Below are 26,756 nucleotides of genomic sequence, written 5' to 3'. Positions count from 1 at the left end.
CTCTAAACTTCACAGGTTTCAACATTAAGATCATTAATTAACATGTTAGCTAAAGATGAATTATTGTTAGCATAAAAAATGTTAGCATGTATTAGCATGTTAAAATAGTAATACTGTAATGTTACATTTTATATCACCAGAAAACTTTGTTAGCATAATAAAATATCATCCAATGGATAATATTTTAATATGCTAACATTTATCAGTGGGCTAAAATGATATTACTGTAATGCTACAGTTAACACAGATACAGATAATATTTTAGCATGCTAACAGACAGTAGCATTTATTTAACGCTTTACGTGATAACTTGCATAGTAACAAATGGCTGTTCACTGATTGGCTGTTCTTGTGATCCCTGAAAGAAGAGCCAATCAAACCCCAGTGCTCAAATCGGCATCATTAAACAGTCACCACAGCCTCAGTCCGACCCACTTCGACGTGTCCAACCTTCAGCTGTGTTCGTCCAACTCGCCACTGCTCTGCCGCCGCGGCGAAGAGGTGGACTTTATCGAGCCTCCGGCCTCCTGCTGCTGCTGCTGCTGTTTGGAGGAGTTGGACAGGTCGATGGCCACCTCCTCCTCCATCTCATCTTCCTCCATCTCCAGGAGCTCCTCTTCCTCCTCTTCCCCTGGTGCCATGTGAACCACCTGCCGAACCTCGCCACCATTGCCGCCCCGTCGCTCAGAGGAGTCGCAGAATGAGTCCGAGCGGGTCGAGTCTGATGGAGGACTGGAGCACTTTTTGGACATTTCTAGAGACTTCTTGTGCATTCCTGCGATGACAGACACAGAGACAGAAATTCAGTTTAGTCTGCCAAATTAAGATTCATCATTATTTTTTTAATGACAATTATGACAATTTCAGCTCCTCTTCTGTCTTCCCACTATACTATGCTGTTTAGCTAGTGCTAGCTAACATGACACAAGCCCATGACAACATAATCACGTCAACAAGCGCTCAAGCAACGCTTAAACAGCGGCTTTGTGTCGAAGTCAAGGGCTACGCTTGCCAGTGTTGTAGTGTTGGCATAAACGGCATAAACATAGTATAAGTCTGAACACAGAGTACTTCCTACATTTTTTGAAACGATTAACTCACTTCAAATTTACGAAATATGGTTGCGGCATTAAAAACAAAGAGATGTCTCAGCTAGTAGAGTGTTAATCTGAAACAACTGTAGCGCCGTCCAATCAGTAGTAAACATCTACATAAACAGGAAGACACTGTAGCATCATTAGCTAGCATTCCAAAAATTACATTATTAGAGGCTAAATGTAGGTGTTTTATTTTTCATTTCTGTCTACAAACATAGTGAAGTCTGTGTGTTTCAGCTAGTGCTCATACAGTTTATAATAAGGGGGAAATATCTGACGATGCTAAGCTAACTCATGTTATTTGCTCATTTAGCTCTGATTCAAACATGATTACTTTATTTCTTATAAATGTTTAAACTAATTTGCATGCGTTCATACTTATGTAAGCAATGTGTTTATAGACTACAGTGTGTGCAGGAACTATGTTGGAAAATACATGAAATCTACAATGCAAAAGTAAACACCATGGTGAGGACTGTGTGGACTCAACCAGGCTAGTTTTTGACATTGAGTTGAAATCTGAAAAATCTAATTATTCTCTGTCACAACAGCTTTGCTGTTTTGACAAAAAAAAGAAGAAATTAAAGGTTTTATAGTTATATGAAACAATAATAAAGATTAACCACCTATAGACTTGGACCAGGTGCAACCTAAACGTGCCAAGTAAAGTCCTACATGCGATTGTTGTTGTATTGAAATCATCTTTTTAAAAATGTTTCAGTGTGTGTGAGCCCCTGTGTATTGATGCATGGTGTGGTGCATGTGCGTGGCACTGACGTGCATGCGGCTCACCGAGCAGCCAGGGGGCGCAGGATCCCATCATGCCGTTCTTGGCGGAGTTGAGGATGGACTCTGGCAGTGGGATGGAATGACGCACCATTGCCCCGTACAGGCCGTACTCCGCCATGACGCTGCTGCGACCCCAACACTTCTCGCGCTTTCGCCACTTTGCCCGCCGGTTCTGGAACCAAACCTGGAAAACAATATGAGGAAATAAACAAACTTTCAAAACCACATCTGGAAAACAAAGCGATTAAACCTAATTTTCAGGCAAACTGACAGATATTTAAAGGAGAACTCTGGTGTTTTTAAACCTGGGCCCTTTACTTTGGCATCTAAATGACTGATAGGAACAAAATGCTTTAAATCAGATGTTTTTTTGTTTTTTTTTATCAGTCTGTGTGTTGTGATCACATCTGTTGTCCACAGACTGAAGAGTTCACCTCTGATCTCTCAGATCATTTCATCGGAATCATTTTAGTCAACAATAAAAAGTCAAACTATCCACCAATGTTTTCATACCAGCAAGTTTGAAAGTCAGAAAACATGGATAGAAAGTTATTTTCTAAAAACTATACTTTCTTGAATTGACTTTGGGAACAGAATTCAAAGGTTCTTATCAAACTCCATCCACTGATGAAGACCATGAGATGTGGGTGAAAGGTGCAAAGAGAGCAAGCAAGTGGACCTTGAGTTGAGATGTTTTTCTTTTGGAGGAACTGGAGGGAACCTGAGCCCCAAAACCATTTAAACATCTATAATTACCTGTTTATTAGCAATCACCTTTATTTCAATTAAAATCTGTTTTCCTTCATCTGTTCTGACTCTGCCTGTTTCTAACGGAACGTTTCATGATGATCCACCTTCTGACTTGTGGTTCCACCTTTTTGTTTATTTAAACATTTAAATTCAAAGAAACTCTGAGCTCCATGAGAAGAATTAAGAAGATAAATATGTGTTTTATTCTGTTGTTTTCATGTTGTTTTAATCTTCTAACAAACTCGACAGTTTCATTAATCAGCAGCGTGTTGATCAGTGATCGATCAGTGGTGGATCGATGGGGTCCTACCTGTATCCTGTCCTCGGGTAGCTCTGTCTTCATGGCGAGCATCTCTCTGGCGTAGACATCAGGGTAATGGGCCTCGTGGAACGCCTTCTCCAGCTCCTCCAGCTGGTGGGACGTGAACACCGTCCTGCACACACAGGCACACAGATACACAAGATTAATCAATAATCAATACCACAGTAGTGTCAGCACATTTATGACTTTCATTTGTGTTTCTCAACATTTTTCTTTCATCCAAATTTTCCAAACATGAAATTTAGCTGCAGAATGTGTTTAAATTTCATTTCATTTCTTCAACTTCTAAAACAAATTCAAACTAATTTATTCTGTTTATTTCTATTTGTGTATTTATTTCTATTCATGCGTATTTGTTTGTCTTTATTTCTATTTATGTGTAGGCCTATTTCATTCTATCTATTTGTTTTCAGTGTTGTCACTTGTGTTGTTCCTGTTGTTTCCTGCTGAGGGATTTAAGTTAGTTTTCTTGTTAACTGTTTACATGTTTACATGTTATATGTTCATTAATACAATAAAACATGTAACTAACATAACAAATAAAAAGTCAAATAAACTCTTTCAGCAGCAGAATTCTTTCTTTGATTTTCAACCAAACTTCTTGTATAGTTTTAAAACGTTTATTATTATTTTATCTTGTGTTTGTCACTTTCAAAGTCTTTGATATTTTCTCATGAAATCAGACATGTTTTAACTTCCGTTCATTTTTTTGTCTTTTTAATAAGAGAAAAAAAACAGGTCTGATCAGACACAATTGACTGACAATAAAACATATATATAAAATAATATAAATATATAAATATGTTAGTGCATCTGTTAATTATATGGATGCAGAATGAGAACATGTAATTGCTTTGTTATTCAAGAAGATTCAATTATCTAATATTTAAATGATTTAACACACATTTTGTGTTATTTTATACTCAATGTTTCACCTAAGCAGATGAACCGAGATGTGTTTTCTTCCTCACCTGTGTCGCCTCTTCTTCCTCTTCTGAGAGTTTGAGGAGCTTTTGGAGTCGTTGCGGTCAGAGAGACAATCTTCATCTGCGGGAGAGACCAAAACTTCGTCAATGACCAATATCATCGATTATTATTATTATTATTATTATTATTATTATTATCACATCAGCCGTCACTGTTTCTGCGTGATGGACACAGAAAAATCTGTTGGTCAATCGACAAAGATTATCGACAAACGAGGAAACACGAGGAGGAGATTGAAAATCGACAATAATTCAAGTTAATCAATTAAGGAACGATGGTTCCTCTTGAATTATCATTATAATTATAATTATTATTACTAATAATTACTACTATGACTCACTACTATACAATTATAACAACAACTACTAATAATAATAATAATGATAGTGGGGTCTGGTGCAGGAGAAGTAATTTCGCTTTATAAGGAGTTTCTATAATTGTGATAAGTGAAGCGGACTTTTCTGAATTAAAAGCCCATTTTTGCGAAAACGAGTCGAGCCGAGCAGAACTAAAAACAATCCCGTAGAGTGGGGTCAGTTTTATAGACGAGGAGAAAAGAGAAACATAAAAGAAACCTACAAAAGTAAACTGTTCTCCATAAGAAAATATTTTAAAAAAGGGGTTTCAAAAACTGAGGCGAACGAAAAGACACGTCAAAAGATATTACACAAATAAAATTAGAACAGATTAAAACAGAAACAACAACACAGTTTGGAGAAATAGAGAAAAAGGCGCAGCAAAAAAAGGTTCCAACAGTAAGACAGGGAAGAAAGGGTTTAGAAACACAGGCTACTTTTCTTTTTAGAGAAAAAGAAAATGTGTCTAAAAATCAAGAAAATGTTCTTTAGTTTAATTTACTCTTTAAAAGGGGAAAACGCTTTAAAAACCCGAGTTGGCCCGGGTTGGCAGTTTTAGCACCTGATCAGATGCCACTCCACATTAAAACACCTCGGAGGATTTAAAGAGTAAGAAAAGGTTCGAGCCGAGCAGAGCCGTACCGGAGTAGGCGTCCCTCTGGGCCTCCAGGTTCTGCAGGTAGTGGCTGTCGGCCCGGGCCTGCAGCAGCGGCAGGTGTCCCGGCAGGAAGCAGGGCGCTCCGGCGGGCTGCTGCGCCGCCAGGCTGCACAGGAAGCCGAGTCCGAGAGGCAGTGACCCTCCCGGGAAGGAAAACCCGCCGAGGCCGCCGCCGGGTCCGTGCGGCTCCGCTGCTGGCCCGGAGCCCGCTGCCGACAGGCCTGAAACTGGGGTACCACCGGGCTGCTGGCGCACCTGCTGCAGGTCCGACTCCAGGCCCAGCAGGTCGGTGATGGCAAAGCCTTTGGACCGGAACCCGGTGCCGTGCAGTCGGGATTTCTCAATCCCAAACCCGGGAGTTAACATCTTGACTTTGGGCTTCTCTTCGCTGAGTTCCTCCCGACCAGTCATGGTGCTCATCAGCAGGGAGGCTGGACTCTGGTCCTGCTAGTCTGGTCTAGATCAGGCGGATGATGAATGGGCAGACCGGGACGGTCCGGGTGGCGGGCTCCCTTTATGTGGCCCGGGTGTCCGAGGGTCACAGCAGCGTCCAATCAGGAGTGAGAGCTGTGGCGGGGGGCGTGGCCCTCTCTCCTCTCAATCCCAGAGGATTAATTGCCACCAATTTTCCCTCAATCCGATCAGGATTTTCTCCGCGAGAGTTTTTAATTTATGTTGTTTATCTTTGATCAGAGAGTCTGACAGCACCGTGACACGTGACATGTGCACCAATCAATACTTTATACAGCAATGGATATTTTATACACCAACCAATGACAGGGTCAGGAGACGCTCCAATTTTTAAAAATCAAATTAATTCTATAATTCCACAACTAAACATTTACTTGTTTTTATTATTATTATTATCATTATTATTATTATTACATTGAATTTCCCCAAGATGAAAAATCTTGTGAACCGTGTTTCAAAGCGTTTATAAATCAAATGTTGATGTTTATTGATTTTAAACATATCACAGTGAAAGGAGAGGTATTTCATTTTAGGGCTATTCGTGTTATTCAATTCATTTAAGCTCCTGATTTATTTTATGTTCAATGTGTTTAATGTTAGTTTAAATCTTGTGGATAAAAGAGGCATTTAAATGCAGGGTTAGGACTGTAGCGTTTCTTTTTCTTTTCTTTTTCTTTTTTTTGTACAAATTGCAGTATATCCACACAACAAATACATAAATACACAATAAATACAGGAGCAAAAACAGGATAAAATCAGGCTCCTAACCAGACTCCATTAAAAAAATTATTAATTTTAAAGAGACCTGAAGAAATGAGGCCAACAGCATCAACTACTAACATAGTACAGTAATATTTATAGAGAAATGCAGAAGTACTCAGGTCTCAAGTAAAAGAACAAAAGTATCATCTTCAAAATACAAAGTACCAAAAGTAAAAGTCCTTCTCTTGCAGAATGATACGTTATCATTGATTATTGATCAGATTCGGCTTTAAAGATCTGAATCTGTAAAGGCTGTCAGATAAATGCAGTGCAGTAAAAAGCACAATATTCCCTAGTAGTAGCAGGTAGTAGTAGGTAGTTGCAGAAAATAGAAAAACTAAAGTAAAAGACCTCGTAACTGTAGTGGTATATATAATGATATAGAATAAAATACAAACCGAAACAAGCTAAAAGATAAACTCAAAATTCTGTTTATATAATGATGTAATAAATAAGCTTTGGTTTTGTTTTGGTTGTTTGTTTTTATAAACTACCGCAGATATATTAAAGGCTTCTAGACGTGATGAATATTTTTACGAGCAGCATCAGAGGAAACCATCCGAATCACTTGTTGCATCTTAATTCCTGTTTTCAAGAGAAATAATAATTATTTACATTTATATAATATTTATTACCATTTAATGCAGTATTTTCTTGTCGTTTTGTGCTGTTCGTCGTTTTTTTACTGTTTTTTTGGAGTGAACACAAAGAGTTCATGAAGCAGCTTCATTTAACATTAAAAAGATCAAATGAAGAGCCCTAATATTAATAACAGTAATGGTGTCCCATGATTTCTAGCTGTGAGTTTTAATCTCCATTTTATTTGATTTGGACCCGCAGTGAAATGCTGACGTCACATTTGGATTCACAATGAAAAACAAACAAAAATAAAAACATTAGAGAGATTAAAGAGGAGTTTAAAAACAGCCTTAAATTTGCTTTAATTATCTCTGATAAGCAGATTCCTCTAATTGCTTTTTAAAACCAGTTGACCATTTTTTACCTTCTTACACACACACACACTCTGCTTGCCAGCCTGCAGTCAATCCCGAGGGATTAAACACAATTTGGCCCTAATTTTACAAACTGACTTTCATCATGAGGAGCTTCATTTTCTGTAACAGCTGATTTTCACTCAGCGGCAGTTCTGTCAGTACAACATGTACTTTAGTATAATAATAATAATTATTATTATTATTACTATTATACACTGTTTATATACAAATCTGTGTGCAGCTATATTTTTGTATACATTATAAAAAACTGACAAAAAGTTCAGTAAATTAAGTTATTGTACATTAAGACTGCAGCTGCTCAGAAAATGGCAGCAGTGGAAAATTCAGACCCTTTACTTGAAGGATCACTTTGGTGTATGCTTTTAAATCTTTGCCCTATTTGTACATATTCTGGTGTCCAAATGACTGGTAGGTACAAAAAGTGTTGGAATTGGTCCTGTAGATCACCTCAGCCAGCAGCCACTAAATAGGCTGCAACATGATCCTTTGGGGAAACTGCACCTTATCAAAGTACATCCACTAAAAGTGCTTGTTTTAGCCACTCTCTTCAAAGACACCAGACTCCATTGACAAAACGGCAATTTTACTTCTCTCTCTTAATCAAAGAGTTTGGTCTAGACCTGTTCTTCATGGAAAGTGTCTTGAGATAACATTTGTTATGCATTGCTACTGTATAAATAAAGATTAATTGATTGATTGAACTCTCATATTAAATAGCTTTTATATGAATGGAGTCTGGTGTCTTTGAACTGTTTCTGGTTAAACAAAAAGCATCTTACAGGTCTGTCTCTGTAGGTCTATCTCTTTATCTGCTGTGTGAACATCTGCAGCTGATTACTGAGAAGACGCTGGGGAAACCCTTCATGGAGAGCTGAAACATCTGGAGCAGAGACCCCATCTGTCTAGGAAACGCTGTGAACCAGCCCCGTCTTAACACGTCAGGCCGACAGAGAAAAAAATGTTGAACTGTTCCTTTAATAAGAATGCATTACAACCACCAGAGAACAAATTAAGCAAACTACGGAGCACTTGTTCTTGTTTTTTATGTTGCAAAATATTCCTGTTTTTTACAGTGTAATTGTGTAATTATTCCTCCAGTGCTACCTTCAGGACAAAAGGTTGACTCAGGAGCGCCTGAGTGACCTGATCCAATGAACAAGATACTGTCTTTGTCTCACACGAAAAATGTCTAGTTTGAATGGACGCAAGATGTCTTTATAAATGTCTCACAAGATTCAAATCGTGTTCCTTCCGTCCACGAACGAATTATTCTTTTCTTTGCACAAGATCCTGATTTTGTGGAGATATAAGATCCAAATCTCGCACGAACAAGATATCTTCCATAAATATCTTGTTCATACATGCACACATACGTTAATATCATGTTCATACAAGATCCAGACCATGTGTCAACAAGATCTTTAGCCAAGACATGAATCTGATGTCCTGCTCACATCATGTGAAATCAGGATCTCAGCGAGTTATCATCTCACTCCAATTCAATGTCCTCTAAACAGGGCAGATCTGATATCTTGCTCATATGGATCTTGTTCTTGTACACAAACGTTATCCTCCTGTTCTCAGGAGATTCAAATCTTCTTCTCGCTGTACGTGAACAAATGATTCTTTTCTTTGCACAAAATCCGTCTCCTGTGACTCAACTGGTACCCACAAGATATTTAGTCCATGTCTGTGGCTCAGAGGTAGAGTGGGTCGTCCATTAATTGGCAGTTCCATCCCTGGCTTCTCTAAGTCAGCATGTCAACCCCCAACTTGTGAATGTGTGTGAAAGATGTTATGGATGTTGGATCTAATATCTCGATCACACAGGGTATTGATCTTGCGCTCTTGTGATCTCTTGTTTGTCCAAAATATCAGATCACTTTCTTCATGTGTACGCAAATTATCTTCTAATTCAAACATCTCTTCTGATTTTGTTGAGTGTGCGCACATAAAATATGGATCTTGCTGGTTTTGTACCAGATTTAAAAATCAAACCAAGTGTTGTTTCTTCTTCTTCTTCTTCTGTGGCTTTTATCTGTAGTTGTAATAAAATGCTGACACAGCTCCACTCCTCTCAGATTATAAAAAGGTTTTCACAAAATCACAACATCAGTTTGATTCATGTAAGCTGAAAAGAAGGCGCTGAGGTTGGATTAAACCCTGTGTGTGAGTGTGTGCGTGTGTGTGTGTGTTTGTGTGTGTGTGTGTGAGTGTGTGTGTGTGTGTGTGTGCGTGTGTGTGTGTGTGTGTGTGTGTGTGTGCTCCACAGAAACTTATGTTCATTTTTAAAACAATGTGGATTACCATTATATGACGAAGGAGATTGATTGATTATGTGGGTTTGAATAATCTTCAGATTAAGGTCTTTTATTCTTGTGGTTCCTCTGAGCCTTTTATCCTCATCCAAAGTTTTATCTCTGTCCTTCATGTCTTTATCGTTTTATTTCTGCCTTTTGTAATTAATTTGCCACCGTCTGCATGCAGCCTGCAGCGACTGACCGTTGCATGTAGAAGGACTGTGATCGTCACTAATCAGAGATCAGGTTTAAAGGTTTAAAGCTCACTGGGTGACTCTCCCACATCTAAATGTAAAGCGGAGCTCTGTCAGGTGACGCCCTCTGTGGCGGCCATGTTGGATCTCCTCAGCTTGATCATAAACCCATAAATATCAAAACTACTTTTTGAAATTGATCGAAAAATGTAAACATTACAGAGGGTTTTATTCATAAAAATCACAGCTCCTTTGTTTACTTGATATGTTTAAAGATTGAATATGGCGGTCACGTTGACACATCACAGCAACAGGCTGCAGCAGTGATGTGTCACCGTGTAGGTATATGTCTGTGGTAGAATGGGGGAGACCGGGGTTGGTTGGCACACTATTATTCTCACCCGTAGTCCTCTATCATCATTTATGTTAGAATTCTCTAACCAGCAGCAAATGAAAAGATGAAGTCTCAGCTATGAATAAATATGCCTTCATAAATATGTACACAAATGTTTTCTAAAATTTTGGGAAATTTCATGACTACAGTCTGGTCAAACCAGCCCCATCATGGGGTTAAGTGGCGCAATGTTAAAATGCTGTAGTTGCAAAAAAATTAAGCAGCCAATAGAAACAATTGAAACATTTAAAATTCAAACAAGAACCAGAAAATATGAACATTTAATAGAATATCTGCACATTTTTAAGACCAAACAATACAATTACTGGGAATTTCTAATTACTTTTGCCACTGACTATTAAAAACAATAACAATTCACATCAGCATTTTTTTCAATCTTTCAAAATTTTGATTTCTCAAAATATCCCAACAAAATATATATTTAACACTTAATATCTGGAATTAAAATCATCACTATACAAGAGAAAAAACACACATACACACTATTCACACACTATAAATGCATGTCTTACCATATTTTTTAATAAATGTCTGTACCAGGGTACATGTGCCAACCTACCCCAACTTGGCTAGCAAGCTACCATCACTCATCACAGACTTTCACATCTAATATCAGCATATAGCTGATTCCTGTGTCTGTTAAGTAAGGAAAAATGTGCAGCAAGCCTCTGCTTTGATGCGGGGTCCTGCATCAAGATCAATCAGGATTCAATCAGAATCGAGTATTCAACAAAGCCGTGTAATAACAGGAGTAATGCATTTCCATTATCTTTGTCTAACACAGTTTTATAACATGTCTATTTCACAGAAAACTATTTTACTTGAAATACCCTCAACAAACAGTTAGAGACTGAATGGATGTTTAAACATAGTGACTGAGTGTGGGTCAAGAAAGCAATTTTAACATTTTAATATTACTTTTTTGTCTCTGTGACCTTCAAAGGACCAGAAAATAGCCACGAGACCCCGGTCTCCACTACTTTATGACGTTTCAAAAAACAGCTTCTTTTCCTTTCTGGACACATTTAATTACATTTTCATGACTTCCTCCCTTTTCCCTCCCTTTTCCCTCCCGCTCCTTGTGCGGATTCAAACCAGAAACGTGTTAAAAGAAACTAGAACGGTTCATTGATTATGTTGGCGTGGAGGGTCAGCCCGCGCAGATCCAGAGGCTGCTCGGTGAAAAGAGGAGGCGGGTTTCCCCTGAGAGCTGTTTGTCTCTGTGAGGACGTTTCACATAAAGAGCAGCAGCTTTTCCAACAGTCTGCTCATCACAGGCAGTTGGACTGTTGTAAGGAAAACAGTCTGACAGAGAGCACACTGTAAAAACATCTCTTTTGATCAGTAACACTGAGATCAATAAACACCTCGGACCTCCTGATTTTACAGGGTCTCGGGTATTAAAGGGTAACTCCAGTGTTTTTAAACCTGGAGAAAAAAAATTCACCTCGCAGAACACTGTAGTTTCTGGTCTATTGCCGCCTCGATCAATTGAATTGTTTGTATTATTGTGTGCTACAGAAATATTGTGTTGGTTCTGAACTAACCTTTTAAAACACCAAAGTCCCAAAATAACACAAATAAACTGATGAAGGTAGAAGTAGACCAGCTACTCCTGTCTAAAATGATCGATTTTGTCAATGGAGTCTGGTGCCTTTGAAGAGAGCAACATACGGCTGTAGGGATCCTTTTAATAATGTTGTCAGACACTTAGAATAACAATCTGAGCCTGTCAGTGGAAAAAACAAGCAGTGTTAGTGGACATACTTTGATCAGGTGCAGTTGCCCCAAAGGATGATATTGCGGCCTGTTTGGCGGCTGCTGACTGAGTTGATCTACTGGACCATTTCCTTTTTTTTTTTAATTTTGTTTTTATTGAAGGATGAGACATTAACAGAGCTTATTTTCCATACATTGTTAGAACAGACAAATCTTTTGTCTCCTACTGGACCATTTCCAACACTATTTGTACCCACCAGTCATTTAGACACCAGAATATGTACAAATAGGATCCATAGCACCCACTCAACACTGGAATTGCCCATAAATTCAAAACTAGCTGCAGCAATTAAGCTGATTTTATAACAATTTCTTGCTTTAGAAAAAATACTTATTACTGATTTGCTGATTTGATTACTGATTTCTACATATAAATCATTTACAGTCTCTGGGCTAAAATAGTCCGTGTGCTCCTTAAAAGGCGGTTTTAACAGTTTCCAGCTGCTGAGTGGGTCAAACTGAGTGTTAATGAGACCAATTAAAGCAGTGGCGGCAGCTGTAATTAAATTAACGGCATGTTGCCGGTGCGTGCAGCAGGTCAGGCCGGCTGTAAGCGATAGCAGTAATTCAGCTGGCAGACGGCTGCAGCTCCCCAGGGTTTGTGTTGTTCATTGTTTTCGCCGCTCTATTGTTTACTGCCGTCAACGGCAACAATAGTCTGGCCACGCGTCCGAACACCCCACCCCTCCCCTTCCACCACCAGTCCCCCCACCAATCCCACCTACAGCCCTCTGTGGCCCACTAATTATTCATAAATGCACATTTATGCAAATAGCTTGGATAGATTAACCTAATTCAGTGCTGTAAACAACTCCTGGGTCGGGATTACAGTTTTTAAATTAGACTGCGTCTGGAAGTCTGGACCATATACTCTTATATGAGGTCTGAACCCCCCCCCCAGGCCCTCCTACCCCAAACCCTCATTTACATTTTGTAATCTCAGTCCTTAAAGTGCAGGAGGCCAAGCCAGACAAACAACAGCACCCAGAAAAAGCTACAGTCTGTCTGCTGCCATTAGCACTAATGGCTAATGATTAAAAAATTTAATACAGTACGGAGACCAAGTGTGTCTGGACCTGCAGCCGGGTGCCACCGGGCCATCAGGCGTCATGCTGCCTGCGACACATGATGCCGACGCGTGCAGCTCGCTGCATTATGCTAATTTAAAAGCTCAACCCAAATGGACAATTACATGTCAGACTGGGATTGTTTTGTTTTCTGTATGAATTCAATTAGCCACTTCCTGTTTCCTTCAAGAGCGTGACGAGCCAGAGGAGGTAATGGCAGTGGTGGCAAGAGGAAGGAAAGGACATTTCAATCTGCGTCCTACTTTCTCACCCGTCCACAGATTCAGATGAACACACTTTCCCAAGCTGATAGCTACGACCTTTGACCCCAACCCTAAACCTTCCTGACCCTGCATCCATCTTTCTGGCCCTAATCCTACAGCTGCTGCTCACACAGACAGAACTGACGCCATTTTGAGAAAAGTCGAGCAAACGAAAGGAACTTGTTGTGTAAGTTTTGAGTGTGGTGACCTAATGGTGTGCATGGACGTCTCCAGGGTCAGAAGTCAAACAACGAGATGACAACGGGGGGGGGGGGCTGGGTTGAGCTGGCAAACACCCAACGATGCACCGGCGTAGCATGCTGTTGCTAATATTAGCTAACCAACTGATGAATCTTGGCTCTGTGCCATTAAAAGACGAGAAAATGTATTTTAGAAAAGGTTTTTGAGAGTAACCAGCCAGAAGCTCAGACCCACTGAGGCAAAGAATGAGAGAGAAAGAGAGAGAGCAGCGAACAATACAGCCGTTTTTGCTTGTGTTTGTATGATAATGACACTGAACATCATTGTGGCTGTGGCTCAGGTAGAGCAGATCGTCCACTATTTGGAATATCCCTTTTTTGATCCCCATGTTTGGCAACCAGCGATTTGTCTATGAATGGTTGTATGTGCAACCATGTGTGAGTGGTCAAAAAGGCCTGAAAGGAGCTTTACAAGCTCTATTTGTTAGACTGTAAGGCTGAGAGGTTCTTAATCAGCAGTAGTCAGGCAGTCCATATTCATGTGTTATGGGGGTGGGGCATTGGGTGGATATTTTAGGTTTGATACTGGTCTCTCTGATGTTACAGACCCTGTCTTTAACTGTACAGATCTCATAAAGTTTTCTCAAAGTCCCATCATTGTCTGTCTGTCATTTCCCCACCCCCCGCCCGTCCTTTCCATCTCTCTTCGTCCCTCTCTCCTCCATCTGTCACTCCTTTTTCTTTCAGTCCCCCCCCCCCACCTCCTCCTCCTCCATTCATACTGTGATAATTACGCTGAAATCAGTCAGAGGAGGGAGGGGCTTCATTCCTGGACTGGACCCCAGAATCAGTGACTCCAGCACACAAACTGATCAGCGTGACACCAAAGGACATTAATGGGACAACCTGAGGATGGGGACTCTCCAGGTCCTGCTATGATCATTTTCTCAGTCTCAGTGTTTCGGTATCTCCCCTCTGTGGGCAGGTGCAGGGCTTAGTTGGGTTGTGGTCAGGCATCATCAAGCATAACAACAATGATGTCAGACTATGGTTCCCCTGTTCATGTGTTGCTCTTGGCTTTGAGAGAATACATTTGCTTTTGTCTCCTCCACAGACCATTTTACATCTATGATGTTATTCTAAAAATGGTGGTTAGAAAAAAAGTTTGTCTTGGTTGGTCACGATAAACCCGCCCCTGATGTAAACGTTTCTTGGTTCTATAATTGCAAAGTGATGGTGCCCTCCTGAACCAGTTCTCCTGACCAAGAGCCAGATCTTTGGCTGTCAAAACGTGAAAAACCGGTTTGAGATTAGACACCAGCTATGACCTGACCATCATTGCTCTGGTGGAAAAGGGATAACAGAGGTAACTGGTTCAGGTTTGGTTCAGGGCTGACCCCCCCCATCCCTACTTACTGTCAAACTGCTGATGGAGACTAATGAGAGCTCATCAGTGATATATGACACACTTATAGCAGGAGGACGTGGTTGTGTGTGTGCGTGTGTGTGTGTAAGTGTGTGAGTGTGAGTGTGTGTGTCAGGATTAGCACAAACAAGGCTAAGAACAGATTGGATGAGAGTCGAGGAGAGAATAAGAACACAATCGGTTTATAAATCCCAAATATGAAATTAAATCAGAATTGAAGACAAAGACTTTCAATGAACAGACGAGTCAGAGAGAAGCTGGTGGTCCATTAACAAGTTTAACCTTGACACACACACACACGCACATCACAACTTTACTACTGAACTGTTCAAACTGGACGTAGTTGAACATTTCATATTTTAGGGGAAATTACCAGACCAGACTAATACTTAAGTTAGTATCATGGATCACGATCAAGTCCATTCAGACTTGTATTTTGTTAGCGGTAGCGTTAACGAGCAGCTAAGCAAAGGTGGCTCTGTGAATTGAACAACCTGCCAATGTTGACCCTAATTTTCCCCCGACATTGGTCACATTCCTGTTTTGTGCTGAGGTGGTCTTTGTGTCGGATTCTGTGTTGTAGTCGCCGTTACACTAAGTTAATGTTAGCTCATATTGCACTTTGGGTGCTGCTGGCAAGCTGACGAAAGGTGAAGGAGCACAGTAACATCACATATTTTGTATTTTCACAGAAAAAGTGAGTCCTGCAGATTGAAATCGGTCCACAAACTGTTAGAGGCAACGATGACGGTCTCAGTTTTTACGTTACATTACAGTCTGTTCACATGTTAGCAACACATTGAGATTAATACATGGAAACTGTTACAAAAACAGATGAGGAGGGGCTGTCATGACAACCTGCTCCTCCTCTTCTTCCTCCTCCTCCTCCTCCTCCTCATCATCATTATCATCATCATCACACCCTGCAGGATTCTGCTTCCTCGAGGTTCGGTCTTGCAAATAGTCCTGACAAACCTCCAACAGACAACAGAGCAGCCGAGTGTGAGCGCTTCATTTTATTTAAGGGTGGAGGAGGAGGGGACGGGGGGGGGGGGGGGGGGGGGGGGACATTTTGTTGACCACTCATGTTAAGTTAAAGCCATATGTCTCAGCATTTGCATGCTTCAGTCCACACAAACCACAGTGAGGAGAAAATTAAATAATCCACCAATGTTGAAGGTTTATCTGCAGAATTGCACTTTTGTAGTCTTCCTCTCTCCCAACATGCACCAGCTGTCCTCCTCCATATGTGACCACTCACAGATTTATTTCCAGCCCACAATAACAAAGATAATAATAATAATAATAATAATAATAATAATCCTTTGTGTTTTAATGTCGTACTTTTTGCTTCAATCAAAGGTTGGATTTGGCTCCTGTGACCTCACTGCTCATCTTCATTGCTTATCCTCATCACTTTCATCTTAATCACTTTCATTTTCATTACTTTCACTCTACATCTGTGTGTTGGTCTGATTATGTTTTACTGTGTTCAATGCTGTGGAATATTTAGATTGAATACTGTGAGTAGAAGTACCAATACAACAATATAAAAATACTCTACTACTAGTAAAAGTACCGTATTTAGAATCCTACAACAGTAAAAGTGAATTAATATCATTTTCATGTCTTCAAAGCATCAACCAATAAACCCCTGTGAGGCTGAGGGTCGAGACCCTCCAAAGGGCTCCACATCAATGTGAGGGGTTGTCATAGAGAGAGAAATTGATGGCAGAGAAGAAGAAACTGATGTTGATCTGAGATGTGATTGTAATCCTGCTCTGAGGGACTTGAACACATAATTTCAATAAATGGCGTTAATCAAAAGTTTTTCTTCTCCAAATAAAATATGTTTCCTTTCTGTGGTGTCTTTTCTTTGTATCTTTGTAATTTTATGATTTGTGAACCAAATTTTTTATGCCTTTATTTATTGGACAAAGACAGAAAAAGAGAAATGTAAGATATGAACAAAGGTCACCAGCTGGAATCAAACAAGCAACCTTTGTGACTTGACGTAGACCGATTAATTCACATCAATAGGACACAGTGTTTAAGAAGCTCTAGCAGGCTCAGTTTCAAAGCTAGAGTAAAGTTAATGCAGGTCTATAGTGTATAATAGTGTACAATCTCGCACTGTGCTCATAAAAGTGAGCAAAGCTAAAAAAAAAAAAAAAATCAGTTGACCTTTGGTTGCGACCATGAGGTCATGTAGAACGCCTGATAACCACTCAGCTACCACATGATTATTTAGTAGAAAGTATGACGTTTTCAAAGTCAGTTTTCTACTGAGCAAATTTATATATTACTGGAGAAACCCAAACATTTGACTGATTATGAATCAGTCACGAGTGAGGTTTCAGGATTATCTCAGAAGAGATTTTATCTGTGTTGTTTAAGTAATCAATTGTCTGTCTGTCTGTGCTGCCTTCAGGGTCTGTGACACACTGCCGATCAAGTCCACATAAAGTAACCTGCAGCCAACAGAAGAGCAGTCAGACAGTCTGACAGAGGGAAGCCGTGCCTGTTGGGTCAGGGTTTTGGGAGTTTTTAGGGGGTTGCTGGAGCTCTGGGATCAGATCAGACAGGTTCTCCTTCATCTCTTCATACTCCTGCTGATCTCATTGTAGCCACCAATCCAAGTTAGCAGGGATTATCTCCATGGAAAGGGCATTAAGAGGCGGATAACCTCAGCTTGGAGGCAGTTAATCTAGCAGCATGTTAATGAGTCTTGTCGTGGATTGCTTAAATTAAAAGCAAATATCAACAGTCATTTGGCTAAAGGAGGCGAGTGCCCGGCCTCAATCATAATGCATTAAGTGATTTGAGTCGCCGGGTCATTGCAGTAATCATGTAATGTGAGTGAAAAACAATAAAATTAACAGGTTATCAGGAAATGAAGGCGCTGAGGGGAAGGAGAGGGGGAGACGAATTTTTGCCAGGATACAAACAGATTTTTGTGTCTGAACGCTTCCATTTATCAACAGGAAACCATGTGAAAAAACTGTCAAATCTGATCCTCATCTACCTTTTAAACGAAGACGCCACAAGGACACAAACATTAAACAGACCAATTTGTAATCAGGTGACATTATAAAGCATTTATTGTGTGTAGTTACTGGCTTCTTTAATGGTTAATAAACCTTATTAAACATGAAAAGAAACAACAGTTGGGTTGTAGTTAGATCAGGACTGTTGTCACCAGTCCAAAGTCCATTTATTAAATTGAATGAATTGAATGCATTGTGTATTCTATTTTATTCAGCAACATAATAACACCAGCTCTTTCTCATGGTTTATTTAACTGATTTTATTTTGAAAAGATAAACATTTTATCCTCCTCTGACTAAGACACTTCCTGGTATGGTCTGTTTTTCCCAGAATCCTTTGTGTAACTCGACCTTTAAGTGATGTGAAATGAAAGTTTAGCTTTGATTTGATTAAGTTTGTGTTGAATCAGCTTTGCAGTCACTTCAATTGCTGTGTAGCAGATTGACTGAAGGTTTTAACGTTTCACTGCGCTGATATTAAAGGTCGGGAGGCTGGAAGACAATATGTCATCTAACAGTATGTCATCTAACAACGTGTAATCTAACTGTAGGTACAGTAATATAACAATATTAATCTAACTTGACAGCCATGTTCTCTCTGCAGCTAAATGATTAAACTCAGAGGATTTAATTCTGAAGCTGAAGCTGCAGTTTCATTTCCAGACTGCTGGAATATACAATATAAGAAATAGAAAAGTGCTTGATCACATAAATATGGCAGCTTAGTAATTCCAATGTGATTTGAAATGTGAAAAAAGAACATTATCCTGAGAAACTTTTTCATAATAATGATTTTGTATCTCAAAATACTTTTTTTTTTTTTTTTACCTTTTATGTGTGGTATGATCCAGAACACAAACACCAGAATGAACTTTTTTCAGGACATGATCAATGTTCAGGGTCAATTCACACACAGATTTAACTTTTCTACTTTCTCAGAGATGGCAGTCATTAAAAACACAAACAACAGCTCGCAATGGAAAAAATGGAGGAAAACATACCAAAATGTAAATGTACCAACAGTGAGGTCCAGACTTTACACAGCATGTATGTCGTGCAGAGGTGACGTTGCTATGCCAACCGCTGGCCGGTTATGTCCCTTCAGAGCTAATGTTGGTGTGGACACAAACAGAAGGAAAGCACCTGAAGATATGTGAGCTGAAGGAAGCTCCTCTTAGGGAGTTTCTATAACTGTTTGGTGATGAAGTCTGTAATCCTTTTTCACAGCAGTCATTTTCACCTGTTAAAGGCAAGGGTGACATTAATAACATTAAAGAAGGCTGAATCTCATTTAGGGGAGACACTTCCAGAAACAGCCATTATAATGGTCTTTTCAAAGATACCAGGCTCCATTGACAAAAAAAACCTCATAGAACTCAGGAGTTGTCTTTGTCAGTAGATCTGGTGTGTTTGAAGAAAGCAATAATACGTCTGTTTGTGGTTAAACCAACCAGAATAACAATCTGAGCCTGTCAGTGGCAACACCTTTTGTACCTACCAGTCATTTAGACACCAGAATATCGACAATTAAGACCCAGGTTTACAAAAAACTGGAGCTGCCCCATCAATGCAATTAAAATGAATGAAAGTAAATGAATGACCTGTGTGTGTGTGTGTGTGTGTGTGTGTGTGTGTGTTGAGACTCTGTGGGCTGTATATTATGAAATCTGCCTCTATAGGATCCATTAATGTGTTGGGAGCTTAATGCTGCTCCATGAATTGTTTTGTGTCTCTTATATGAGCTTATTGAGGAGAAACTGCAGCTGTCAACATCTGGACTGATGCTAAACTCACGCAACATGTGCATTAACACTGAGTCGCTGTGGTTTTTATAACTTGCTGCTCTTGGATCAGATCAGGTCACAGATTCAACAAGGACACGTGTTCTCAGCTTCATTAAAACAGGGTTCTCAGCAGCTGCGTGTTTCCTGCTGAAACTTCCCTGTTTTTTTGTTCATTTGGACAAACTGAACCCTTACAGGTCTGGCTTCACTACTCTTGCGGAGATCAGTAACTTTTAATTTATGCTCTAATATCTATTTCCTTTATAACCATCTCTTTATCTGTGATATAAACAGATATCAGTTCACCGGCACAAACTTTGATAACCTAACAAGCCACTTGTCTATAAAGGATCAAAAAGGCAATTAGGTATGCAATTAACAGTATAATTGTGTGTTACATCTGTAGCAGCCAGATTTTTAAGTGCCAGCGCCACTTAAAAAATCAAAATTTGTTTGGAAGTATAGTCAGAAAATTAACACAATATGTGATATAGCACTTCACCATTTCTGTAGGAGCACTGGCGAAGCTGATGGAGCTGTGACCAGTTTGGTGGAGCGATGGTAAGGCTGGTGGAGTTTTTGTGTTAGGCTAGTATGGTTGGTTTGGGACTTACACAGTTAGGTCCATAAAAATTTGGAAAAGGACACAACTTTTGGCTTTGCCCTTTAAGCACATTTCAAATGAAACAGCGATTAGAAATTTAAAGTGCAGACATTGAGCTTTAGTAAGAGGGTTTTTAAGTTAAATATTCAGGAAATGTGCGTGTGTTTTTATGCACAAAGCCCCAGATTTAGGGAACCAAAAGTATTTGGATGAGTGGCTATGAAGCTGTTGTTAGGGTGGCACGTATCAGACTATCAATATTTTATTCCAAAATGAGTTGTTCTAGAGATTATTTAAACTTTTCCATTTTTGCAATTTCAATAGTATGGCAGTGCCTCTCACAACACACTGGTGTTAGATATGATGCCGTGGCATTTATGGATGTAATTGGAAATGACTCAGTTGTCTTTCTACAACAGCAGTAGTATGACTTCTGAAGTGTACAAAAACATTCAATAAACCATTAGACAACCACTGAAACAAACAGGGATCGACCAGTGTTGAAAGCTAGCATCTAATGAAACATAACAACTTTCAGGTGGTCATCAAATTCAAGTACTAAATATGGCCAACGTAGTAACTACTGATTGAATAAAAGATGTGACCACTTACATTACTATCTTTACAGTATTGCCGTGTAGTTATATAAATACATGCAAATAAAGTAGTGGACACATTAATGGTGGATCACAACAGTAATCAATGCACATTATGCATTAATATTTATTGAAAATATCTGTAAATGCAGTCACTGCTGCTGTCTGTCCAGCTGAAAACCATTGAAGCAGGTTGACAGCACAGCACTGTTAAGAACTACTGAGGGCTACATGAGCCATGTGACCGTGTGGCGGCAAGAGTGTCGCAGCCCTCTTTTTCTACAGCGCTGGTTCAAGGCCTGTCAGCTTGTTAACGTGTGGCTGCTGCCTGTCTCTGTGTCATTTCTTATCTCTGCTGCTATCATGATCCAACCAACATATATAGAAACAGACAAAGATAGATTTTTGTTCATTTACTGTAAAAAATAACACACATGTAGCATCATCACAGTAAGTGACGTAAAACACTTAGCAGCTTCATGTTTTGAGATGATGAAGCATTGTATTCAGTACCTGCTCATCATGTTAGTGTATCTGCACTGCAATACCGAATGGCGGAATACTTGAAAGACTTTCAGTACTTTCTAATTTAGAGTTCCAGACCTGCGTGTACTGAGGCAACACAATTGGTTTTTAGGATCAGATTTACTACAGTTGATGTCTGAAGCCACTTTATCATTTGTACTGTATGCTTTTTCTTTGTAAGAAAGATCCCTGTTCATGTACTCTGTGTCTTTAGTGAGCAAAGTGAATAAACAGTGGGATGATGATTGAGTCTCAGCAGGATAAAAACATGATTTCCTGCTCGTCCTCTCTGCAGTTTTTCATTTGGATGCGGCTGCATTATAACAGGCCAATCCAATTTTCATTTACTAGCATGGCTCCTTCCTAGATGAGGGCTGAGGGGGATAAGTGAGTAAAACCACTTTGTTTCATTATATAATGTTGGAGCAGAGCCTGTCGCAGCAGCAAATATAATAATATTAATGGGATAATTTAATGCAATTTTCTTTATTTGATGCACTCTGACTCTGACGGCTAATCTGAAGGCATTGTTTAAAATAGATTGAAAAATGAAAGAAGTTCAAACAGCTAATCCTTCACTGAGGTCAGCCAGACTGATTCCAACAATGCATTTACTCAACTACCGGCCCTGAGTACAAATACCTCAATATTTGTATATAAATCCTCCACAACATTAGTAACTGGCACTTTTTTAAAAAACAGAGTCTGAACACTGAATTAATCAACTAATTAATTAATGAATGCTCCCAAGCAGATGTCTGCTCAGCATTTAACCAACAACATTTAAATCAGTTAACCTGTTAATGTACCTGTTGATGTACCTGATAATGTGGCCCAGGGATAGTGGCTCAGAGGTGGTTCGATCCCTGGCTCCTCCAGTGCATGTGAAAGTGTCCTTGTGCAAGACACTGAACCCCAGTGTGCAAGGACAACATAGCTTCAGTGTGTGAATGTGTGTAAAAGAATAGTTTCCTCCAACTTACCTTCCTCCTGTATGAATGATGTGTGAATGAGGATGTAATATAAAAGCAATTTAAGTGGTCAAAAAGACTAGAAAGGCTCTAGACAAGTCCATTTATCATTTACCTGTTGATGTACCTGATAATGTACCTGGTGATGTACCCAATTATGTACTTGATAATGTACCTGTATGGCACCCGTTAAGGTGTTTTCACACCTGTGTTTTTTATGTGGCTAAACTGGACTCTGGGCAGGTGTGAACACAAAAATCTCACTCAGGTGAGAACCAAAACAACTTTTCAGTCCAGTCCAAAATGACCTGTGTGGTGTGTTTGTGCTATTGTGTGTTACACTGATATTGTGTTGGATCCGAACTAACCCTTTAAAACACAAAAGTCACAAAATGACACAAATAAAAATAATTGATCAAGGCAGCAGTAAACCAGCAACTCCTGTGTTCTGCAAATTAAAATGGCTGTTGTGGTCAATGGAATTCTGGTGTCTTTGAAGAGAGCGATATAACGGCTGTTTGTGGTTAAACTAAAAGGATCTTCCAGGTCTGTACCTGTAGGGATCCTTTCCATAATTTTGTCAAACACTTAATAATAATCTTCAAGGTGATCTACTGGAACAATTCCAGCACTGTTTGCACCTGCCTGTCAATTAGACACCAGAATATGTACAAATAGGGCCCAAGTTTGAAAATACTGGGGTTACCATACAAGGTCAGATAACTAGAAAAGTTAAAACAGTTAAATTCTGAGGTCCCTCAGGGAAGCCTCCTCTGGCCACTAATGTTTTATGATCTTTTATTATTAGTGTTTTATAATCAGCCTGCTCAGCCCTTGATGGTCCTGGATCAGCTTTACTTTCTGCTTCTAAACTGAGTTGACTTTGTTTCATGCAGATGATGTGAATATCTCACTGAAACTAGAGGGGAAAAAATTTGATTGTTATTTAATTCTGTTTTTTTTTTTTTAGACAATTTGTTCAAACTGTTAAAGAATCTGAATCAAGAAAATAATCCTCCTTCAGTCCTGAGAGTGTCCTGCAGTTGTGTTCTCAGATATGATCATTTCTGTGTCTAATGGCTTGTTTTCTGGACTAACCAGCAGAGTTAAGCCCTCAGAACAAGAACACACTGAATAATAATGAAAATAATGGATGAAAAACACTTTAATCTGCCTCTTAATGTAGCCACAGTTGTCTAATCCAGATCTTATTTGTTCTGTGGCCTGCAGTATATTTTCCTGCGGGATGAGATGGTGTTTAATCGACTTTGGGAGAATTAGTCATTCCTTATTACCGTCGTGGTTTTTACAGGACTTTCCTGGAAAATCCCATTCAACACACATTTTAATTTCATTTCTGTGGCTCAATCATGTTGAGGGCAATGTAAATAATCCAATAACATTAATCATCATTTCTTTTCGTTTTTTTCTCTCCAAAAATAGCTCAGCAGCGGGTGGATTGGACGGACAGAGATGCTGGCATTCACTCTCCTTTACTGTTTTTTTTAGAAGCTCTGTTGGTTTTATAAAATGTCATCATGACCCCAATTACTCAGCAGGAGGAGAATATTTCTTCTCTTAATCTGAAAAACATCAGAGCTTTTGATTTCATCCACTTTCTTCTTCCTGGATGTCAAAAATCTGTTTGATCAGCAGGTTTTAGAGGCTGAAGCTAAATATTTTTATTGTCCAGAATCAGGAACTTATTCTCTTTATGTATTAATCTGCTTCCTGTTTCTTAAAGTTTTAATTTTAAAATCCTTAAAATTGTCATATTTTACCTTGTCTTTTGGTCTTCTTTGTTTCTACATTTTAAGTCGTCCTCCATGTCTGTTCTTTATTCAGATATCTTTTTCATACTTACTGTTCATACTTCATACTGTTTATTATATGCTCACAAAATCAGTGAACACTGAAATTTCAGACTTTAGCATTTTACATATAAAGCAGAGAGAAGACAGAAATAAAGTACAATATTAAATATTGATGGTGATCTTCAAAGGGTTTGAATATATTTCTATTCATACAGAATAAATGGTCATATATGAAATATATTGCAAAGAAATGTCAAAGAAAATCATGGATTTTAATTAAATAAGCAAGATTTTCAAACTTTTTCTGGTGAAATATGCATATCATTAATGCCAAGAAAAGAAAAATACACAAAATGTCAGGATTAACAAAAATAAAAATACTCATGAGAAAGTGTTTAACTTTTTAAAGGTACTTAAAGGTAGTTTTGGTATACTAGTACCACTGTGCCATGCGAAATGTTTTTTATGACAAATCATGAGAATAGGCAGCGAAGAAGAATCAAGTAAACATCAATGAAAACAAAATCAAAATTTTGACTAAATACAAATAATGACTGATTGACGAAATGGAGATTAGGGTCTTGTCAGATATCAGATGACTGAAGGTCGACATTATGAGATATGTACTTATCAGCTTTATATGATATTGAAATGAATCTTTCCATTCTCACTGATGCAACTTAACAAGTGTAACATTAAAAATCATGAATACCTAATTAAGGACAAATTATCATGACAATTCATTTATTTATTTTTTTACTTTTCCCGGCACAGTTGGGTTTCCGTAGAGCAAGCTGTGGCTTCACACATCTTTTTCTTTTAAATATAGTTCAAAGAGTGAGTTTTTGGGACAATGTTTTTCCTTCAGAAAGCCTCCGTGACAGTATGGAGAGTGTGTCGTCTGTGCAGCTGCTGCAGATTGTAGATGATAATCAGAGCTGATAAGATGCAGAGATGATAAGAAATAAATAAGTTGCAGCCTAATAAGGCTCAGAAAATAAGGCAGCTCGGTCCAGATGTCCCTGCAGCGTCTTCTAATCCACACTGAGGCTGCAGCATCTTCCAAGATGAAAGTGGAATCTTCTATCAATTATTATCCTAACATGCTGAATTATATCCCCAGAAATCCTTCAAATTATTCCCTAATAATCCTCCTGATGGGATCACATGACCCAGATAGAGCAGATACATGACCACAGTCACATGACCTGGACCCTCCTGCTCAGCTCAAGCTCCTGGACCTTCAGAAATACAAAAAAACATAAACGTCATCTGGTTTTAAACTTTCAGCGGATTTACTTTCAAACCATTTTACACCAGCACTAATCTACTCAAGTGGCTATTCAAGAAGAAATTTCTCTTTTCTCATTCTGAAGACTTCTTTGTGTAGCAGCTTTTAAACTCTTTATGTCACATTTATTTCAGACTGTTTTTCTCTTATTTACTTCATTATTCATCATCATTTGTATCAGAATTTTTTACTCCCTTAAGAATATCAATTATATGTGATGCTTACGTTATTATGCTGTCTGTTCTGTGTTATCGATGACAAAATGAGCTTGGAGAACACAGCACACACGTGAAATGAGCTAAAAAAATAAAGTCTAAAGAAAAAAAAAACAAGTCTGACTATCATCTGGTTTAGAGTAAATACATCCACCAGGATCGCGAAATACGAGAAAATGACAAATACATCTGTAAAACTCACTCAACATATGACTTTATAAATCATGGCTTTAAAAATCTTCTTTCAAAACCTACATAAACAGCCTGTCTCCACATAAAATATAAATAAAGTTATTATAAATAAAACATGTCACTTTTTGTTGCATCATATTTATTATATTCACATTATTATTGTTATTATTATTATTAGTAGTAGTAGTAGTAGTGGTAGCAGTAGTAGTAATATTTTATCTGTTGTGACTCAGCAGAGTTTGAAGAAAGACATTTTACATTCAGTAATTTCCATATTTCTATGTTGCATTCAAGTGTTCTAGTGTGTCTTTGTGTGTCGATTAACAACTTAGTTGGATTAGTGTCTCAAACTGACGTAATTGTCTCTAAATGTCATTTGTATGTAAATCTGAGGGCCGATTAGGATCCACTCAGCTCTACTTTTGTTCTGTCGACCATCAGTGTGATGAAAATAAAAAGGCAGCAGAAAGATTACAGAACCATTAACGTCCCTGCGACCCATTAACTGATAAAAAGCTATTAGAGGCTTATAGATTAAATCACATATATGGAGCAGAGTGATGATGAAGGCTCAGCAAGAAGAGGAGGAGGGGGTGAGGTGGAGGGTGGGGGGTAATCGTGAAGGTCACAGGTTTGGCCCCCACTGAGTTATTATAAAGATGGAAACGCTGATAAAGGAGGAGATAGCTGAGGATACTCAGATCAGTTACTTAAGAGAAGGGATCAATAAACTGATCATTAAGATCACTCTGATCACTCTCTGATCACTCGGATTATTAAGATCACTCTGATCACTCAAGTGACCCTGGTCACTTTCTGATCACACTCTAAGCATTCCCATCACTCTATGATCACTCTCTGATCA

General features: G+C 38.9%; 2 protein-coding genes across 2 annotated transcripts in view; one reads left to right on the top strand and one right to left on the bottom strand.

Moving 5' to 3' along the window:
* entpd6 (ectonucleoside triphosphate diphosphohydrolase 6) overlaps positions 1–26,756 on the top strand; it is an 80,379-nt gene that overhangs the window by 33,753 nt on the left and 19,870 nt on the right. The window lies entirely within an intron of this gene.
* vsx1 (visual system homeobox 1 homolog, chx10-like) lies at positions 453–5,379 on the bottom strand. The gene is made up of 5 exons (XM_070841450.1): positions 4,944–5,379; positions 3,930–4,005; positions 2,947–3,070; positions 1,875–2,070; positions 453–775 (listed from the first exon to the last, which is right to left on the bottom strand). Exons 1-5 carry the CDS (start codon positions 5,377–5,379, stop codon positions 453–455), a joined length of 1,155 nt encoding a protein of 384 aa, XP_070697551.1.

The sequence above is a fragment of the Pempheris klunzingeri genome, chromosome 12 (assembly GCF_042242105.1).
Source record: "Pempheris klunzingeri isolate RE-2024b chromosome 12, fPemKlu1.hap1, whole genome shotgun sequence".
Lineage (NCBI taxonomy): Eukaryota > Metazoa > Chordata > Actinopteri > Acropomatiformes > Pempheridae > Pempheris > Pempheris klunzingeri.
Note: the sequence above shows the minus strand (reverse complement) of the source record. Positions and strands in the feature narration are given on the sequence as shown.